General features: G+C 32.7%; 2 protein-coding genes across 2 annotated transcripts; both read left to right on the forward strand.

Moving 5' to 3' along the window:
• The first annotated feature begins 8,379 nt into the window (after nt 1–8,379).
• Nucleotides 8,380–15,363, forward strand: LOC114425349 (protein SCAR2-like). Its single transcript, XM_028392244.1, has 9 exons — nt 8,380–8,711; nt 10,186–10,349; nt 10,457–10,580; nt 10,688–10,817; nt 10,959–11,020; nt 11,114–14,312; nt 14,401–14,487; nt 14,577–14,684; nt 14,797–15,363. The coding sequence occupies exons 1-9, from the start codon at nt 8,557–8,559 to the stop codon at nt 14,848–14,850; spliced, it is 4,083 nt and encodes a 1,360-aa protein (XP_028248045.1). The 5' UTR covers nt 8,380–8,556; the 3' UTR covers nt 14,851–15,363.
• An 849-nt stretch (nt 15,364–16,212) lies between these two features.
• On the forward strand, nt 16,213–19,890 carry LOC114425853. The gene is made up of 5 exons (XM_028392814.1): nt 16,213–16,365; nt 16,517–16,743; nt 18,033–18,102; nt 18,193–18,276; nt 19,608–19,890. The coding sequence occupies exons 2-4, from the start codon at nt 16,558–16,560 to the stop codon at nt 18,237–18,239; spliced, it is 303 nt and encodes a 100-aa protein (XP_028248615.1). The 5' UTR covers nt 16,213–16,365; nt 16,517–16,557; the 3' UTR covers nt 18,240–18,276; nt 19,608–19,890.
• The last annotated feature ends 1,749 nt before the right edge of the window (nt 19,891–21,639 follow it).

The following is a 21,639-nucleotide window of genomic DNA, read 5'->3' on the forward strand; positions in this document are numbered from 1 at the left end:
AAAGACAATGTTATATATTGAGTGTCAACCATATCACACCAATAACAATGTTATAAATATGCTTTATTTTGTTAAAACCAGTGGATATATAAATTAAAAACTAAGCAAAATATTTTCTTACAAGCTATGCATGCTTTATTTCCTATCCTTGAAAAATTCTTATGTATGTTTCACATGAATCACGTGTTAATTAATAACGTCTAAAATTGCAAACAAAGCAATTCTCATTAAATCAAAGAATAGTATATGTAGGAAGACCTTTTGAGACCAAAAAACAAAAGGAGAGGGACCACACCATTGATGGATTTTACACCACAAAAGACCTTAGTGAAATGCTTCCGATTCGCTGCTACTGTATTGCGCTTCTGGTCCCCAAACGTATGTTCATAGAAAACTTAAAGACAATGAAAGAAAGTAGAAATATACAACTTACTCGGCCCTATTCGCTTTTTATTTAGTTGTGCATTATCTTCCATCATCATAATTAAAAGACCAACTTTGAACACTGTCACTTGTTCTCTTATTGAAAATGCTTTTGCTTCAATTTGTAACTAGTTCTAAACCAAAACTTTGAGGGCAACAGGAATAAAGAAGAAATATTGTGCTCAAACGCAGGCACATTAATTAACTTGGACCACGATATACGTGACATGAACATAGAAAACAACGAAGGTAAAGATAGTTATTATATTATAACACAACCAAAAACAACTTTTAAATGGCCAAATACATTTTTAAAGAATATGTCGTGTTTCATGCATTGTGCCCAACATCTTTCCATCACCGTCATTTTTGAAATGTGCTTCATGCTTTTGAAATATGTGATTCATTTAAAAGTCTTGGAGGACCCGGCGGCAGTAATTACTATAAGGATAACACATTAAAGCTTTTCCTACATCAGGGAAAAGAAAAGTGTTTTGATATTTTTATGATCTTTAAGTTTTTATAGACTTAATATTAAGGTATATTTCACAGAATAATCAGACTACTGAGCCTAGCATGCACATCCATGTAGCCCATTTGGGCATCTGGTACGCATGCACTAAGTGGCAATGACCAACTCTTACACAAAATGCATGGGCTTCACAGATGTATTTTCAGATGGGCTTAGGCTTAAAACTCGACAAAAAGCCGAAGGTTTTCCTACAATTTTTTTAATAAAAAAACTCTGTATGATTCTTATGTTCTGTTTTTAAGTTTTCTTCAACTAATTAATGGTATACATTAAAATATAAAAAAATTGCCGAGCCTATGCTTCAACTTAGTCCATTTGGGCATCAATCGAAGATGCACTATTTGACAAGTTATTGTTTCTTGCACCTTCAAGTTGATTTTTGCACCTATTTTTGGCTTATGGAATGAACAATCCAAAATATAAAATTACAGGATTGATTACAGATTTTAAATTTTGGAATAACCAATCAGTAAGGTAAAAATAAACATTCTGGAAATGATGCAAAAAGAAACAACCCATTTTTGGCCATTACAAAATATGGGCTTCAGTTTTTTTTTGTTTTATGGGCTTCACAGTTCACACAAGTATTGCTGATGGGCTAAGGTTGATTTCTCAACAATTCCCTGAAAATTCATTCCTGCACCCCATTTTTTGCTTCATGCACTCTCAAATGTTGTAAAAGTTCCATGTAACCCTCCCTTTATTACAAAATCATCATTCTAAAAGTGTTTAGGTATTCTGGAATAGGTTTTTGGATTACTTATACAATTCCAAAATAGCTATTATGGAATATGAATTCCAAAATAGTTATCCTTCAAGTATATAAGTAATCCAGAATAGCTATTCCAAAAACCTATTATGGAATACCTATTCTAAAATATATGAAAATCATATTCTAGAATAGGGTGGCAGAATGTTGAGAACTCAAAGGTGTGTGCGCTAATTAGAGTGTTGAGTGATACTTCCAATGATGCTTTATATAGAAGTTGGTCATCTCGATTGTTATCTCCTCCACGATTGACCAGCTCTTGGATGTCTATACCTAATTCTAGACCTTGGGTACTTCAAGTTGAATCGTTTAAGGTTGTTGGATCTTGTTCATATGAGCTACAACTCCCGTATGTAAGATACTTCCATTGCATCTTCATCTTTATCATATGGAGTTTATTCATGATGTTATTTTTTATATTTCTTTATCATATAGGGTGTGATGGTAGTGAGGGTGGTGTTTGTGTGTGATGGTTGTTGGATGGTTGGGTGAAGGTGGGGGTGCATTGGTTGACAGCTAGGGTTGTGAAAGTGAGGGAAGGGGTGCTGACTATTACACAAAGGATAATTTTGTCCTTTAATTATTATAGTAGGTGCAGGAAGTAATTCCCTTGTATCCTACCCAGCCTATGGTGATCGAGGTCCCCCAATTAGTCAAGAGAGGTCCATTGTGTTAATTAGGTTCGTTCAGCTTTGACCAGAAAGGAGAGAGAAAGATAGTAGTACTTTACATTCATCTATCTTTAACTTTTTGAGCAAGGATATATATTCTGCTATTCTCTTATATTTTATATTTCCATTTTTATTTATAGCAACAGCCATTTTTAGACCGTGCATTAATATATAATTTCATATATATTGGAGCCACTAAATTCAAATATATATTTGTTCAACACCTTTTAGAGAGGAATTTCAGTTCTATATCTGCAGTCTAACGTTTAAGTCAGTGTTCATAAGAGGAGTATGATTATATAAAAGTTTAAGAGACAATACCTAAGGCACATATGATTTATTTATATTATTTCTATTTGGGCTATATATTGTAGTGTTTCATATGTGATGAGACGTAAAACATGCCTCCAAAGATGAATCTAGTTATAAAATTTTGTAGTTTTCTCATTTGGGCTAATTATTAGAAGTAATTTTGTCTTTTTTAAGAAGGTAATGAAGAGTGAATACAAAGAAAGCATTGAGTGTAGTTAGTGAAGTGACTAAGATAAACTAAGCTTTTAGCTAATATTTACTTTAAATATCAAACTCATTAACTTGTACTTGTTTTCTTGCTTCCAAATTTAAACCAACTCAATTTTCAATCTGTTTTTGGCTTTTGGCTTTTTACTTCGACTATGGCTGATCATGACCTTCTAGAAGCTCATTCCTATCTATGAATATTGATTTATCCTCTTTTTTTTTCTTGCTAGTTGATAAAACTACTGTTTTACTGTTCTGAATATTTAATCTCTCTCTTCCACACTTCTTCTATTAGTATTATCCTCAATCAAAGAGAAAGATAGTCAAGAACTCTCTGTTTCAAAAGATAAAGGATGCGTATAGTTTAGCATTATAAACAGTTAATATATTTAAGAATGATATTTTAGAAGTGAGTTTAAAAGAACTGATTTTGTTTAGATAGTAGAGTATAATTATTTTTTGAACTGTAATATAAATATATTTTATGAGTCTCACCTATAAAACCAATTCTTACCAACTTAAGGTGTAACATTTTATGATTTTAGAGTTGAAAAACTTAGATTATATATCAAGTGAAGGTAATATAAGTAGTGTGTGTAACACACATAACAAGAGTAGTTCATTTGGTGGGGTCCAAAAAGGCCAATTCAGTCTTAGGCAGGTGAAAACACCACATTGAAGGTCACCAACCGGAGATTTGTGTGACACAAAAGGGAAAGAGAGCAGTTGCTGTATAACCGAACTCCACTAATAAACTAGCTATTAGGCTATGTATGAGTCAATGAAGAAACTAACCAAAAGCATAGAGTTAGCTTAACAATAAGAAAAGGTGCCAACGGAATTCCCCCACCATATATACATACATTAATCAACCGACATTTTGATGTGCCTATGCAGTGTCTAGACTGTTTGTTGAAGGTGATCTTCATTCTTAAAATTGAAAAAAGTTCCTCAATTGCTTCCCCCCACTTCCGAAAGCAATTCCCAAAGCTTTCAAGCAAAGTTTACATCATTGTATGCAAGTTTATATATATACAATGTTATATTTTTCACTTCCTATTAAAAAAAAAATAAGAAAAGATTGAAGAAGAAAAGTTTAATTTTATATGCCAAACATAAAGATTTTTAAACTATCAATTAATTAGACAACACCCTAAATATAATTTTTTAAAAATAATTAATATAAAAGTTCAGAAATCTATCATACATAACAATCTAATATATGAGAATTAAATCTAAAATCCGTGTAAAAAATCTTTACAATTGTATGTTTGAGTGTGATCGATTAAAAGTCTTTACTGGACTGCCACGTTAGTTCTTTGGTACCAACAATGAGATCATTATTTTGATTGAGCAAAGCATGCAATTAAGATGAGTGGGTGGTCCTATATCTTCTTGATTCTGTTGCGCTTAATGTTAGTATATGATTAAAACTGGCCCTCTCGATCCCGTGATTGAGGCTTCTCCTAACATATTATTAAAGACCGAGTAACTTGCAATGGAAGGCTCTGTATAATGGGAAATTAATGGATCAAGTCATATTAAGTATCAAATTTATTAACATGAAAAGTGCATGTACGTAGAAGATGAAAAGGGAAGAGTTCCACAGTCCACTCATGTGTTGGAAAGCGCTTCTCAAATTCAATTTCACATGTACCTAACAACTGAACCTTTTGTTCTTATCTTTGTGATTTTCGAAAGTTTAATCATAATTACTTAATACATACAGAGAAAGAATCAAAGTCTTTAAAGGGTAAGCAAATATTTTCCAAGAAAATGCAAGGAAATAAACTTCTTCGATCGATATATGGTCTGTTCAGTGATAGCTTAAGGATTTTTTTTTATCAAATTAGGTGATTTTATAAAATTATATTACCAAACTATGTAGTTTAAAAACTATCATTAAAAAATAAGTAATTTTGACTTTTAATATTAATCATAATTATAACTGATTTAAAAATATATTTTTCTAAATTAATTATAATTATAACCGAGATTAAAAAAGTGACTTTTTATTACTAATGTAAAAAATTACTTCTCTAGATCATTTATAATTACAACCATTATCAAAAATTGAAATCACTCATTTCTTGTTAATTCTTTTAAACTAGACTAGCTAGTTTAGTAAATAATTTTACCAAATCGCTTATTTGTAAAAAAATACATAAAAATCGACAACTTCATATCCAAAACGCATCATTATAAATTGTAGTCAGACAGTATCATATGATTTTTATTTTTTATTAAGATAAATATATGTAAAGTAAATTTCAATATCATCTTCACTTTAACGAAGGAAAGGGGTAGCGTAAATGCTTATTTGAAGAGAAAATGTTTACTTGCACTTGACAATTAATAAACAGTTCTTAAGCAATCACTAAAGGATCAGGTTTTAGATTTGTTTTGAAGTAAATACTGTTAAATATTCATTGTGATTTTGCGATACTCATTGATCAACTTTATACTTAAAATATTGACATGAATCCATAAGTTTACCTTTTTTTTTAATATCAATCCATAAGTTTACTTAAACTTTAATTCTTAAGATCAAAGAGCCTAAGCACGTACTAATACCTGAGAAAAATTAATAAAGGAACTTTTCTTTAAGATAAAAGATTTTGAGATAAATGATATATTAATTTCTAACAAGGTTTATTAGTTCAACTTTCAGTTCAATGTTTAAAGAACAAATCAAACCAAATATCAAGAACGATCAAACTATATCTAACATTAAACATAGAAGAAGAACATTAATATATATATATATATATATATATATATATATATATATATATATATATATATATATTTTGAAGTATGAAATCAGATTAAAAATTATAAAAAATACATATAAGAATCAACTTAGTTATATCTAATCCAACCCAACAAAGGTGACTTTAACTCTTCATAGACATGTGTGGAACAAAAAATGAGTAAGAAATGAAAAAGATGGATGATGGAGCCATAGGACTCTAAATTATTAAAAAAAATTATTTACCAATTAACAATACTTATAAAGTGAAACAATTTTTTTAACTAATGATGGATGATGGAGCCATAGGAAGCACTATAAAGAATGATAAATTTAAATGCAGATAAATGACTAAACTAATGTTCACAGATATTTTATAAATCTGGTTAATTTCACTATCCAATCTTCTGACATTGTTTATTTTTCATAATTATTTTCTCATTGAGAGAAAGAGAGAGTAATACGTACTAGTATCATTGTTAATTTCTAATTAATATTATGAGGGAAAAGAAAGAGATAGAGAGTAGTAATAAATAACACGTTGAATATAAAAAAGCACGAAAAGTGATTTCCATAATTGCATGCGGGTATGTCCCATTGGCATCCAAGACCGTTTGGGTCCACACGGGCGCCGATTTTCTTTTGTCTGATCAAACGCCGTTTTCAAAAGGTCTTCCTTAACAAACGCTCTTTCTCTGTAATCATAATTATTTGGAATTTCTGAAGGTATTACCTGCATTGTAAATTATAACTATTATCTTTACTTTCCTTTTTAATTACTGGATCGTGTATCAAGGATTCAGATGCAAAATAAGTTAGATTAGTAAGAATTTATGGTCTTAGTATAGTATTATGTTTAGGCCCTGTTAGATTATTTAATTAAGAAAGTTAGACTCAAGTTATTAATTTGACATAAATTAGTCTTAATAAACTTATTTTTTATGTAATATCACTAAGGTCAAATTAGATCTTAAAACTAGGTCTTATTATTTACGTACTATTTGTTGTCCGTGAAAATAGTAGTAAGATTTTTTCATGTTACAAGTGTAGTTATGTTTTAATTAATACATTCATGAAACAATTATATTTTTTATTTTTTATATAATTAAATAGGTTAACAAAATGAAAAGGAAATTCTTAATTAATGAATGAACTGAAATTAGATGAAAGGATTGATTGATAAAGGATGCAATTTAGGGAAAGTTTAATAGTTCATGGTAATAAAGCAGTTAATTTTATTTATATGATAAAATATCACCACTTATAAAATAAAAACATAAATATGTTGTTTTTTCAAAAATTTAAAAGTCTCATAATTGAAAACGATTCTGCTTAATAAAAGAACTAGAAATATTATTCAAATTTATTTTACTAATTGTAAATTGGTATTTTTTTTTAAAGTTCTACATAAAAAAAAATATACGTACGACCTTTTGTAATTTTTTGTTTTTTAAAGGCAAAACAGTGTTTGCTTGTCTCAACAACAAACAAAACAAATAGAAGTTGGGAACATGACAAAGTAGACAAGATGATGCTTGTAATAATAAATTAGGGTCACAATCAGCTATACCCCAAGTTCCAACATTGTCTCCTTTTGCTTAAAAGAGTCTTCGGTTTGATGTGGAAAGTGGAATATCTATCATACTATTTTTTTTTAAAATTTAGATACTTTATTTATTCGTATCGTTCCAAAATTTTGTTCAATAATGTAGTAATATTCAACTTTAGTTTAGATAATTTTTTCTGTAAATATTTATAAAAAATACATGAATATAAATTTATGTGTATATATATATATATCTATCTTATTTTTAAGAAGTTAGATAATTTTTTATTATCAATATTAAGTATATAAGTTAATTTTAATTTAAAAGAGAAAGTCAATATTTTATAGAGAAATTTATGAAAACAAATCCATACAGTATTTGTTAACATTTGATTAATTGTTGTTTATGCAATTATAGGTATGATTTTGCTTTGAAATGAATATTGGTAGTGGCAGTAGTCTTACTTGGCATAAAAAAAGAAGGGTCGCAGGTGTGTGTACAGGAATTGATGTCGGATTTGAACAGTAAGTCAAGATTAGACTTTGGTAATCTCAAACTACCTGTTCACTAATTACATCTCTCTCCTTCTTTCACTAATTAATAATAAAAAGTTTATTATAATCACAATAAAATACATCGACAATACAGTATTTCTTAACAAAAAATAACTTTAATTATTTTTAAATTCTTTAACCTATATTTTTATTATTATATTATTATATTATAAGCTTATATATGATAACAAAAATATATATATTATAAGCTTATAGGAGTAACTGAATCCAAAAGTAACGTCATCCAACACCACCTACCGCATCATAAGCGCCACAATGCGCGCCCTTCAAAGGATTAAAAAAAGGTAATAGCATAGCACCATGACCCTCTCAGTATTTAATTCATTTTAAAATATGAGTTTATAAAAGTTTACATTATTTAACCAATAAAAAATTATTTTAGGTACATTTTAAAACTAATTATCATCAAAATAAATAATATAATCATTAAATTCAGCTATATATATTAAAATCTAAAATATCTACCAAGTGAGTAAATACTAAAGTCAAGTCTTAACTAGTATTTTTAACCGATAAATATCTCTCTCTCCTACACACAGAAACAGTACCTGTCTTCACGTCTCTAACTAACACTCACTCCACCCCATATATTAAATTAGTCATTCATTTTCTCTTTCCTAAAGACAACAAAAAATAATTAAAAAACAAAACTCTCTCTCGCTCTCTTTCTCTCTTCCATTCCCACGTTGAAACTGCCGGAAAACACAGCGTCGCCGGAGCGAAGATCGGAAAACGCAACCGGACCACATAATTAGGGTTTCTCGAAGAATGCCACTCTGCAGGCACCACATTCGGAGCGCGCACGCTCTGGCGGATCCGGAGCTGCGCCGCACCGCCGATAGCGACGACTCCGAAGTGCTCCTAGAAGCCGTCGCAATGTCCGGACTCGTCGGCTTTCTCCGCCAGCTCGGCGACCTCGCTCAGTCAGTTCGCATTCTCTCTCTCTCTAACTTCTCTCTCTAAAACCGCTTCCGTCGTCGTTGCGGTGGTTACGCAATTCGAGCTGCGCTCGTGGTTTGCTTGATCGCGATTAGTTTAACAGTGTGTTGCTGGGTTTGATGAAATAAAAAAAGTTCTCGTTTAATGCAGTGTTTAAAGTTTAATTCTTGTTCAGTTTAAAGTTCATGGAGTTTGTTAATGGAGCGTGAGTTGATTCAGCTAGTGTTTTTTTTTTTTTTTTTTTTTTTTGCATTTCCTTTTCTCTTTTGTCTGTGTTTGGAGCTTTTTAGTTCGTTCGGTGGATGGAGTTGGTGGCTGATAAGAGCTTCTTCTTCTTCTCTTCTTTTTTTTAACTTTTTTGTAATGTTTTGTGATCGTTGTTTATTTTTGTTTCCGTTTTGATTATAATTATTGCCTTTTATTTGTGTTTTTTCCTTGATTTTTCATTAGCTTTTGGTTCTTTTTCTTTGTATGTAGCTACTTTTTGGGAGGATGAAAAGGGGAGAGAAAAGGCGATTGGTGCATAGATTGGTTTAAATTCTGGGTTGAAAATGAGAAGATGTTGTATGGCTTTGTATCTATGTATGGGTGTTTGATTGAACGATGTGTGGATTACAACTCTTTGATTGATGTTTTCGATTTAAAGAATCGATGTATTTGGCTTAAATATGATTTAACTGTTGATAAAGTATGCTTTATGATGTTTTTGGGTATTTGCAGATTTTTAACTTTTGAAATCACTGAAGGAGAAAATGCAATTTAAGTACCTTATCTTTAAGCTGATTAGAATTAGAATTATAGATTTTTTGATTTTGAGTGAGTGTTAAGGATTCAAGGGATCCACTATCTGCAACCTCTTCATCAACCACCTGAACTGAGCCCATGTGGCGTAAGGCTTGGTTGATTGTGTTTTTCTTTTAAATACTATTCTGACAAATAGTTTTTAAGAACAGTTTGTTTGGTAAGTATCAATTTGAATGCAGTTTTAGAGATGAAAAATAAAAATAAAATTGCTTGGTAAATTTATTTTGAGAATGTGTTTTGGAACAGGATTAAAAACAGAATTAATTGTTTCCTTGTTTCTAGAATTAAAAAAGCCAAAGTGAAAACAGCCTGTAGCTGTTTGTGTTTTTCAGTCTTGAAATCAATTTAACTGGAAATAGTTTTGAAAATTAGCTTTTAAAAGGAAGCTACTCATTTTTTATTTTAAAAAAAACTGTTGAAACAGTTTAAACAGGACCTTAATCTTGTGAGTTTAATTCAAATGCTTCTGGTATGAAAATTTATGTATCTCACAAGTTGCAGTAATAGTGACATTCTTTTCCTTGCCATTCATTTTTAGAAAATTAGTTCCATTCTATAGAGTGCCCATCATCAATAGTTGACACTTTAAATTATAATTTTTACAGCCACTATCGTCTGTAATTTTTCTGCATTTAACTGTATCATTTTGTTTAGGTTTGCTGCTGAGATGTTCCATGACTTACATGAAGAAGTACTGGCTACTACCGCAAGAGGCCACAGTCTTATGTCTCGTGTTCAACAGCTTGAGGCTGAAGTTCCAGCACTAGAGAAAGTTTTTTTGTCACAAACTCATCATTCATCATTTTTTACAAATGGAGGTTAAATTAATCAGTACAGAGTCTTTTTGTTTATTGTTTGCTGAAATTTGTCATTGACAAGCGATAGCGTTCCCTTGACAACTTTTAACAAACTTCTTGCATTGTAGGGATTGAATGGCATCCTAATCTTCGGTCTGAACAGAATCTTGTTACACGTGGAGACTTACCTCGATTTATAATGGATTCATATGAAGAATGCCGTGGTCCTCCAAGATTGTTCCTTTTGGACAAGTATGGTGACTTTATTCATAAAACATAAATTTTAGAACAAATAAAAGATTTATTACTATGTTATGTTATTGATATTCGAAACTTTTTTTTTCTTTTGGCTCTGAAAGGTTTGATGTGGCGGGGGCTGGGGCATGTCTGAAGCGTTATACTGATCCGTCATTCTTTATAGTGGAGTCTGCTTCCTCTGGAAAAGCAACAGTAGAAGTTCAAAGGGAAAAGAAAATCCGTAAAGTTAAGGTACTAAAGCACTGATTCTATCATTTAATATTACAATTTTCAGGAAAATTGTTTTTTTATGGCACATGAAGCAATTTTATGCAATGGAAAATTGAATGCCTGCAATTTTGAATGTATAATATGTATATATTTTTTATCCAGCAAAAGAAAGGAACACGACTGCGGAATGGTGAAACCCCTGAAGTTGTATCGTCACATGCAAAGTAAGCTCCACTAATTTTATTGAGGTGCATTAATTATTCTTCTGGTTTTAGAAATGCAACAATTTGTGACTCAATTCATTTCTATTATTGCAGACTGCATCAGCTACTTCTTCAGGAGCGCATTGAGAATGCTTGTGGGGATCCTGCTCGTCTTGTGAAGTTGAAAAGGAAACAATTGAATGGATCTGCAGTTGAAGCAAAAACTGGGAAAAGTTACATGGAGAAAATTCTGGAAATCCCCTCGCCTGATTATAAAATGGTTTGTGAAACTTCAATCATTCCACAGCCTGGGAAGTTGGTGTCAGATGATACTAGTGAAAGTGGGATTAAAATACTTGAAATCAGTAGCATTACTCCTATGAATAGGTCTTTGGGAAATGAAAACACATGGTCGTCACCAAATGAGCAGGAACTAGAAGTGAATTCATACTCAGAAAGGGATCGGGACACAGATGGATATATTGTGGAGGTGAGTGAACAAATCTCTGGTGGTGTAACAGAGGAAATGTCTTCTGATTATCTAAAGGTACTCAATGAAGCAGGATCAGTATTTGATGAACAAAATAAAAGAGAATGCAACTTAGATAGCTACCACTCTGATGATGTGATTAGTGAGGTTGATGATTATATGGATGCATTAGCTACCATTGACTCTGAATTGGATACAGACAATGAGCGTGGATCTATGAAAGACTCATTAAATATTGAAAATTTAACTGATTCAAATGGCAAAGGTGAACCTCAACTGCGAGCTCGATTTTCAGATTCTCAATCATTTGGGGACTCCTTGACTTCTGAAGAAATTATTTCATTGGAGCAAGATAGAAATGGAGAGCATAATGAAGTGCAAGGTCAGATGTCAGATTCTCTGTCAACAGGGACTTCCTGGGCATCCGATGATAATAGTCCATTCAGAAGAGATATAAGTGAAGACCATTCCCAACTACAAGCACAGTTTTCAGATTTTCAATCTATCAGAAACTCCACATCAAGGATTAAAGATATGTCATCCAACCAGCTTCTCCCTACTTTTGAGTCGCAAAGGACTTACTGTCATGAGTTTGTTGTGCATGATGATGCACATGTTCAGGGTGAAGTGATTTCTGATTCTAGACCAGTCTCTTCTGGTTCATGTCTGATGGATTCTGGACATTCAATGTTTTCTAGTGATCTTGGAGCTGCCTCAGCAATGTCCCTATCTGCAGGGAGTCAATCACATGAAACACCCTCTGGCCCTGTTGAGCTTCATTTAAGAATAGAAGATGATGAAGAAAAGAAGTGTCTCGTTGAATCTATAGTGGCCAGATCTGATGCTCTCTACCCAATAAGAGATGATGCTTTACCAGTGGTTTCTTTTGATAACAATTATTTGAACTTGGATGTTTGTGATCCCCATGTCCATTCCAATGATCTGTTACAAACTTCTAATGAATTAAACTTAGCTCATGAAGGTGAATCTGGTGATCATTCTGGGATCAAAGTTTTGCAGGCAGAATCTCTTAATGAATGCTCTTCTGAAATATTGGTTAGTGGAGATGTTAGTTTACAAGGGGAGGATCCCATTTTCCCATCTATGGAAGTAGACCTGAATCCAGATACTAAGCTGCTGCTTGATGTCCAAGATTTAAAATCTGAGGATGATATTATAGCTACCCAGCTTAACTCAGAAGATCTGTTTCCTGTTGCAGAGACTACAACGAAGAGCAGCATTACAGAGGAGCTATGCTTTGATTTTATAAATGTAAACAAACCAGATTTAGCAGAAGTTGAAGTTTTGCCTCCTGACCAGCAAATGAATTTTGAAGAGGTGCCAAGCATATTGCCTGGTAATGAAATAAGCGGGTCCACCTGCAGTTTGGATCTAGTTGAAGATGATGGTCATATTATTAAACATCCATCTTCAAATATCATATCTTCTCCAATGAGTAATCATACAAAGTTGGAAGAAACTCTTTCTATTTTTGCAGATCCTTGTGAGAAAGAGATGATAGTCAATGAGGCAGGAAGTAGAGAATCTTTGACAGAATTAGCAGCACAGAAGGTAGAGGATCAACCTGAAATTACTTCTACTGATGTACAGTTGAACATGAACAGATCAGGTCCATGTGATCCTTCGGATTTTGGAATGTGGAATAATACGCAGCATTCATCTCTTAAGGAGAAAATCCAGTATAGCTCTTCTATCAATGACCTGAAAACAGTGCCTGTATGTTCTGAGCTAGACTCTCAAATATTATCTGGCCAGGGAATTAATCCAACAAAGCATGTAATGGATCCACTTAAACCTCTTATTCCTGAGTTCTTACCCAAGGCATCTAAAAACAATCTTGAGGAGATGCCACCTATGCCCCCTCTGCCTCCAATGCAATGGAGAACAGGCAAGGTTCAACATGCTTCCCTTTTTACACAGAGAGAAGACATAGAAGTAAACCTAGCCTCACTCCAACCAATACAGCCAAATAAACTTGACGATATTTCTCAATTTGGTTTACCCACTTCTGAAAAAGAGACCTTGCCATATCAGAATCTATTTTTGCCTGTCATGGCTGTGGAAAGTAATATGCATCAATATTCTTCTGGGTTTTCAGTGGGAATGTCAGAGCAGCCTGTTGCTATTCCTTTTCAACTTCCTGTAATGGTAAATGAAGCAAATGGTCAATATAATTTCCTAGTTCCCGAACATAGCCAAATCCAGAACCCTTTCTTATCATTACAGGACAGGCCTCCACTTGGATATGCTGTTGCTTTGGAGGGAGAAAAGGTATTAAATCCAAGCCCATGCCCACCATCGCTACCTGCTGAATGTGTTGTTTCTAGGGCTGATCCGATTCTTCAACAAGAAAAATCAACTCAATCTCCAAGTGAATTAACAGAAGTTACCGGCTTAGAAGTTACAAAGGATAGACCTGAAGAATTGCATTTAGTTCTACCTGCAGAATGTCCAGTTTCTGGAGATGATCCCATTTCTCCTAAAGAGAAACCAACACAATCTCCTAGTCAGTTAATAGAAGAGACTAGTTTAGAAGTAAAACCTCTTGAGCAGTCTTCCATTAATCTGGAAAGGGAACAAGAAGATCCTTCAACCTCACCCATGTCACCTCCTAATCTAGAAATTGAGGAGACCAATCACAGCCTGCTACCTTCAGATGGAGAAATGGTGTTTCCATTGGTTACATCTTCTCAAACACGTGAGCGTGATAATACTGAGATGCCAAATGGAAAACCAAAGAATAAGCATCGTCTTCCCCAGGATCCTGTAATTGATCCTGTTGCTGCCCTTGACAAAAGCAGGGTAACAACAGTTTTCTTCTTCTCTAATAATGTACTCTTTATGTGGTCTTGAAATTCTTGCATGACACACTGCCTTTGAACCACTGCAGCTGAGGAAGGTCACCGAACGTGTTATGCCCCCCAGAGCACCAAAGGAAGATGAAAGAGAATCACTGTTAGAAATGATAAGATCGAAGGTTAAAGCTCACAACTCTTTCCTTATACCCTTTTGTTTCTTGTATTTAAAAGATTAAAAAACATATATATATATACATTTTTTTGTCAGTCCTTCAACTTGAGGCCTGCTGCAGTTCAACGACCACCCAGCATTCAGGGTCCAAAAACGAACTTGAGGGTCGCGGCCATCCTGGAAAAAGCAAATGCAATCCGTCAGGTCTATCCCTCACTCTCTGTTTATTGTAACAAGCTTGTGCTCCTCAACCCCTTCCCTCTTCCAGCACCAGCTAAGTACCAGCCAACTAAACTATTCTTCATTATTGAATTAGGCATTCGCTGGAAGCGATGAAGATGATGATGCAGATAGTTGGAGTGATTCTTGATCTGACTATGGAATGAAAAGTACCGGAACGAGTCATTCTTCCCTGTAACGAATAGGAAAACTACGTGATAGTCATACAAAAGATTCTTTGTCCTACACTATGTTCATAGAATATGATAATACTCTAGACAGCATACGTTCTTTCCCTAGACCTCCCAATTCACACATAGATGCATGAACATTGGAGCAGGCATACAGCGTAGCATCAATTCGGAGGTGAAACTCACTTCAGTTAGACTCAGGTTCAGTATCAAACAAGACCAACAAACAACCTATCAACAATTTTTTTTTTCTCTTCATATAAGAACGTGTATATTTGTGTTGTGGTTGTCGAGTTTTTCAGTTATCAATTTTGTAATCAGCTGATGTAGTAGTTATTTCATAATTGCCTCATATCATGTAGCTCATCTGTTTGTGTCCAATACAATAGTATATATATACCCTCGTGTGTAAAATACTTTGAATGTACAGTATCCGGCTTTATTTTTTAATCAAAATAATATTAAATTGAAAATAATTTATTAAAATTAAAATTATATGGTTGTATCGCCGTATATTAAATATAATTACATTAAAACTATGGAAGGTAATTAATTATATTTTCAATTGAACAAATCTTGTTTTAAAAAATATTGTGATTTTTCTTTCAATTCATTAATTACAATAATCAACATTTCAGGTTAAAATCAAATACTTATCAACACTAAAATGTGTTTCAATTTAGATTAATATTCTCTAATTAAAGTAATTACTAAATTAAAATATTTAAAAATCCTTGTATAAATTGTATATCAAATATCATTGATGTGAGTAATTTAATTATAAATCTAATTAAATCAAATCAATTCACTGTTGTTAAATTAAAATTTTAATCAATGACTCTTTTTTTTTATCGTGATTAACGGCTTTACTTATAGAATATAAAGATAGATATTTAAAATTTGAATAATATTTTTTTAAAAGAATAAATAAGATTAAATTAAAAAAAAGTATACTGATATATACATTAATTTATTTATTAATTTCTATCTTTAATTATGAATTTTAAAAAATTGAATAATAAATCACTTTATCACGAAAATGTACGTGAATTGTATAATAAAATTATTATAGTAGAAGCTAGTTAGTCTCCATTGAATATAACTAGATATAAAATTATAGTTATTTTATATTAAACATGATTAGATGACGTATAAAATTATAATTTTAAAAAATTAGAAAATCAAATATTATAATTAAAATTAAAAAAAAACTAAAATTATAAATTTAAAAAACTAAAAAACAAAATTACAATTTAGCCTTTATATTATCCGTATAACTTATTTTCTTAAATTATATATTTGTTGATTTTATGCTAAAAAAAATATAATAACAAGTAACAAGAACGTTCTTGGAGAAAAAAACAGCTATGAACGGCGCCTGATAGCTGTTTCTCTCTTTCTGTCTTTGCTAACTACAAAACCCCTTCTTAATTCTTCTTTCGCCATCTTTACATAGCATTGTCAAAAGCACAAAGGTACCAACTTTACATTCCGTATTGCAATTCTCTCTCTCTTCGTGTTCCAGTTCAATCTGAAACATGCCCTTGATTTTGTATTTTCAAAAGAAATATGAAAAAATCACCCCTTTTCACGAAACCCCTTTTGTGTTTTATTTTTTTGTCGCAGATACGAAGGAAGAAAAAAGCCCCAGTTTGTGGAATTGAGACATGGAGAGCAGCAGTGGGATTGAGAGCACGGGGGGGCGTGCGCCACTGTCAGGGGTGGTGGCAGATTGTGTGAAGCGGTGGTTCAAAGACACTCTGAAGGAGGCTAAGGCAGGTGATGTTAACATGCAGGTCTTGGTTGGTCAGATGTACTATCATGGCTATGGTGTTCCCAGAGATGCTCAGAAGGTCTGTTGCTTTTTCTTTCTTTCTTTTTTTTAATCGGAAAATGTTTGTTATTAGTATTGTTAGTTTTTGTTTGCAGGGGATTTGAACTCTGCGACCTCCCCCATCCCTTCTGCCTTCACCACTAGACCAACCTTATATCTCCATTTTTTTTTGTTAGTTTTGGGTTTTGTTTGTTGTTGTTTCCTTGGATTCAGTCTACTTCATTGAAACTCTCATTGGATTGGTGTGGTTTGTTTGTGGACAAAACTTATATACAGTTGTCAGGGGTTTGATTCCTGACCATGTGATTGGAGAAGACTCTGTTGGGAGAAACAAAATCCACTTATGTTTCGTAGAGGAGTTAGTTTCTGACTATCTGTTGGGGATATCCTTGGTACACAAAAAAAACTTATATGCAGTTTCTTAGGTGCTTTTGATGTTGTACTTCAATTAATTGGAGTTTTACTTCGGTAACCTATGTTGATTTTTTAATGCTACTCTTTATTATGCAGATTATCAAAGTGAAACTCTAATTTTGATGGGAGAAAAACACCAAAATGTACCTAAGAAACTGCATAAGTTTTGTCCTTTGTTTGTTGGGTGTTGAATTTGGGGTTTATAGTGCTTCGAGAAGTCAACGTAACTAGACCAAAGAAAGAGGAATTAGCTTTTGAAAAGAAAAAGAAAAGGCAACTTAGGTGCAGTTCTTTTAAGTGATTTTGGTGATTTCTGATCAAAATTGGAATTTTACTTCGGTATTCAGCATTGTCCTTAAAAGTCAAGCATTTGTTGTTTCAGTTACTGATGTGAAATTTAAATTTTACTTGGAGAACAACACTAAAAGCACGTAAGGAACTTCATCTAAATATTATTGTAAAAAGATGAAGTAAGCATTTGAGTTCTTTCTATGGTCCTAATGCATGTATTATGTATATTCTGACATACAAACATTTATCATGCTTATATCCCTATCTACATGTGTCTAGAGTAGCAATATAAGATGTTCTATTAAGTGTAGATGTAATGGCTTGAGAAGTCTTTTTAGCTTGCTATTATGAGGTCAGGTTTTCTTCTTTTAAAAATGTCAAAACTCAATCATTGTGTTTTCAGATTTGTTGTTTTAATGTGTAGTACACAGAAGTGGTTGCAGAAATGGATTTAAAGAGTTTGTATTGTGAAATGTGGATTATGGACCATTAATTGAATATAAAGAGCTATGGTGTAATTTTGAATGATGTGTGGAATGTAGATGTATGCGTCTGTCTTTTTCTTTTGTTTCCAAGGCTGATGTTATTGGTTGGGGAATGAAGGGAAGAATTTGGCTGACTAAAGCGTCGAGGGTTAGGTCTTCAGTTTGGAGAGTTGGTGGTAAACGTCCAGGTAAATCCCCCCTTGTTGCTAGCAGAATATCATCTTTGTTTTCCTTTGTAATTTAGTGTGACTATTTTCATTTTGGTGCATTTTCGTTAGGTTATAATGCAAGCGACTCTGAGTCTGACGAAGAAGAAGATTCTTAAACAGACTAAATTTGATTTCATGTCCAAAATTTGAAAGGTGAGTTTATCTTGATCCCTGAACCCTTTCTTTGTGTTGCTAGTGATTTTACTCTTTTTATCTAATAGAAAAACTTGAGGCTTGTGCTCATGTGCCTTATTTCTTCCTATTTAGATTGTTGTGTGTTTTGTATCAAGTAATTCAAATTTATTTCTGACTTGGGAGTGTTATTACCTATTTTCTTATTAGTTGTATCTGTGTCATCTTTGAGAATGATGGGTTTTTCACATTAGTTCAATTGTGATTCCAGTTCCACAGTATTTCTTCGGCAACATCTGATTGATGATGGGTTTTATGTTCCGAGATCCAGAAATATGTTTTGCATGATTAGGCATGTGATGTGACTTCTCTACATGAGTATATTAAGAGTTTATGCCTAGTCTACCTGGGAGAGGGGTTTCAGAAATTATAAGTATTTTGTTTGTATGATGATTACTTTCTCTTGGACTTGAAAGGTTAACATGGATTACGTGTCCTCTTTTTATTTTGTATGTTGTTCCCCCTATCTACAGTGTTGTGCTTGTAAAATGAGATGTAATTAATTTCATTAAAAAAAATGAGACATGGTAAAGAGTACAGACTGCTAACTTGCCAAGATGCTAAGCTTATCCTCTATTGCTTTGTATATAATTTGACTGTTGTCTACATTCTTGGGAGAATAAGCTTTCAATATGCGGTTTAAAAGATATAGATGACGTTACAATGCAATTAATCTGGTGATTGAGTTGGTTATGGCTCTTTCTTTTTAACCTTCTTGAAGTTTGATAGTGTTACTGAGAAAGTCTGCTGAAAGTTTTAAGTTAGATTATTAGCAAGGGCAGGGATGGGGGAGCATATAGATTTTGGGGTCAACATACTCAATTCGATCTTTATTTGCACAAAGTGAGAGGACAGCGTTGAAGAACAATATTGCATCTTTGTCCTTCAATGTTGATAAATATGAAGTCATGGCCAGTTTACCATGTTTAAATAGACTATAATTTGCTGTGGTGAAATCTGTGCAGTGTGAAACAACAAAGCAACAGTGTAGATAAAATCAATTTTTTTAAGCCTCCACATAGCATCAAATGAACAAAATATGTAAAGAATTTGGAAATGCAATATACTGATATTAAAGTACAATGGAAATTAATGTGGTAGGATAACTGGCCTGAGCCATTGTTCCAGAAGACATCATTTTGAACAATATATGTTTCCTGAATTGAGCTAATGGATTTTTTTGGAAGGGTTAACTTTGCATTGTAGTGCTTCACATTATAACAGACCATTCTTGATTGACACATTAAACTGTCATTCTTTGTATATTGATCTTGAGCTCCTTTGTTTTGTAGGTAGGTGTGGCATCCTGCTTCTTCATAGCCACCACATATGTTCTTGTGACTTCCGGTTATCATTTTGCTTCCTGATCTGTGTATGATATGCTACATCATTTTTCTGAATCAAGGAAAAAGAAAAGGAAATATTATTACTTTTTGTGAAAATTGTTGCTTGTTAATTGAGGGGCATTTTCCCTTTCCTTGACACATCACCATATCATGCAAATAGAATAGGAACGTATATAAGTTAATACTTTCTAAATCCGAAATGAAGATTCAGGCTTCCAAATGATGCTTACCCAAGTTTTCGATATTTATTTGTTTGGTTTCGTGGCATGCTACATTCTATGCTACCTTCCAAATGACTGTTACCACCCAAGACTAATATATAAATAAATAAAAGATTGCCAAGTGGCTGTATTTCATGTGCCATTGTTGCACTACTCAAATAGTATGAGCTAGGGGAACAATGGGCAGGATTTGATCCTTACAATCTTAAATATACCACCCAATCCCTCTACCGGGTTGGAATTGAAAGAAAATTGAATTACTGGGTTGAGTTTTTTTTTTTTTTCGGGGTACATTTGTGGCATTGAAGTTTGAATATATACTATCTCATTCCATACTAAAACTCTTAACCACTTAATTATTAGCAAGAGTTAACTTGGTTTTAAAACTTAATGTTTTGACCGAGTTGCGTTTAGTAGAAATGTTATTCCCTCTGTTCGTTTTTTTTTTCAAAACTATTGATGTTTTACAAATTTATGTTTTAAAAATTATACAACTTTTTTTCAACTATAGTCTCTAGACTCCGAATATTGATATTGCTTGGAAGCATGGCTTTAGAAGTTTTACAGCTGAATCTGATTCTCAGGTTGTGATTAATTTCTTTACCAAGTCATGTCCTGGTTCTAATTCTTGCTTTGGTTTGGTGAATCGGATTTTGAGATTTTGCTGGATTGAAGGAAATTTAGAGAGGTTTCATACACTGCGAGAAGCCAATTAGGTTGTAGATCTTCTTGCAAACTTTGTTCAATCTTTGGAAGGTGGTTAGAGAATTTTTTATTTTGTTCCTTATTTTATTTTTCATGTCGTGTTGGCATATGCTTCTTCAACTGTTGCTTTTGGGGCTTTAGCTCCACTTATCTAAAAAATAAGACTCCAAATGTTGATGACTGATTCCAATTAGTATAGAAATATATTAATTAATATTTCTTAATGGGTCGCACTAACTTTAAACATCTATAGTTTAGGAGGGGAGGAAGTAGCTTCTCACAACATGATAAACTAAAATTTGAATCTTTGTTTAAAGATGTGCTTACATTTAATGTTTGTGTTTCAGACAAGGTTGTCTTTAAAAGGAAGATACTGTATATGTGAAAAACAAAAGAAAAATCTCGTGTTTTGTTAATCACTTGTAAGTTCAAATAATCAAATCTTAAGTGGTCAGTTTTTAACTCAACTAGTTTTAAATAAAATCCAATAATAATTTAGGTTTAACCAAATCAACTTTTGTGGACCAAACCGTTCCTCATTTCTCATGGTTGCTTTTTCGTTAAAAAAAATAAAATAAAATTAGCGACCCAAGTATAAAATGAAACCGGTTCAAGAAAAACAGAGTCCATTCTACACTGCCGATAAATCTTTGATGATAGAAGGGTACATTACATATTTTGAACATTTCACAAGGCACAAATACCGTCTGCTACAGGAATATGGCAAATCCACCACACCTAACAGGAATGAGCGTCTAAATGTTGGAAAAAAAGTTATTCCCAATAATCATTTACCAAGTTGTGGCCATGTTCTTATCTTTAAGAAACAAGACGACATAACTATACAGTTGAAGCTGCAAATAATTATTATGTAGGAACTTAAAGGAGGACAAAACATGCTCATCCACGAGAAAGCATTCAAGTTATAATCCACAGTAGATTTTGACAAAGGAATCTTATTGGAATGAAAATTATTCAACAAACACTTCAGAAGCCTTGAAGGAGCACCACCATTTGTGTCGAATAGTCATCACGCAATAATTATAACACTT

The sequence above is a fragment of the Glycine soja genome, chromosome 9, assembly GCF_004193775.1.
Source record: "Glycine soja cultivar W05 chromosome 9, ASM419377v2, whole genome shotgun sequence".
Classification (NCBI taxonomy): domain Eukaryota; kingdom Viridiplantae; phylum Streptophyta; class Magnoliopsida; order Fabales; family Fabaceae; genus Glycine; species Glycine soja.

Coding starts and splice junctions, on each gene's coding strand:
- LOC114425349 (XM_028392244.1), top strand. CDS start 8,557: ATGCCACTCTGCAGGCACCACATTCGGAGCGCGCACGCTCTGGCGGAT. Junction 8,712..10,185: donor CAGCTCGGCGACCTCGCTCA/GTCAGTTCGCAT, acceptor CATTTTGTTTAG/GTTTGCTGCTGAGATGTTCC. Junction 10,581..10,687: donor AGATTGTTCCTTTTGGACAA/GTATGGTGACTT, acceptor TGGCTCTGAAAG/GTTTGATGTGGCGGGGGCTG.
- LOC114425853 (XM_028392814.1), top strand. CDS start 16,558: ATGGAGAGCAGCAGTGGGATTGAGAGCACGGGGGGGCGTGCGCCACTG. Junction 16,744..18,032: donor TTCCCAGAGATGCTCAGAAG/GTCTGTTGCTTT, acceptor TGGGGAATGAAG/GGAAGAATTTGGCTGACTAA. Junction 18,103..18,192: donor AGTTGGTGGTAAACGTCCAG/GTAAATCCCCCC, acceptor CATTTTCGTTAG/GTTATAATGCAAGCGACTCT.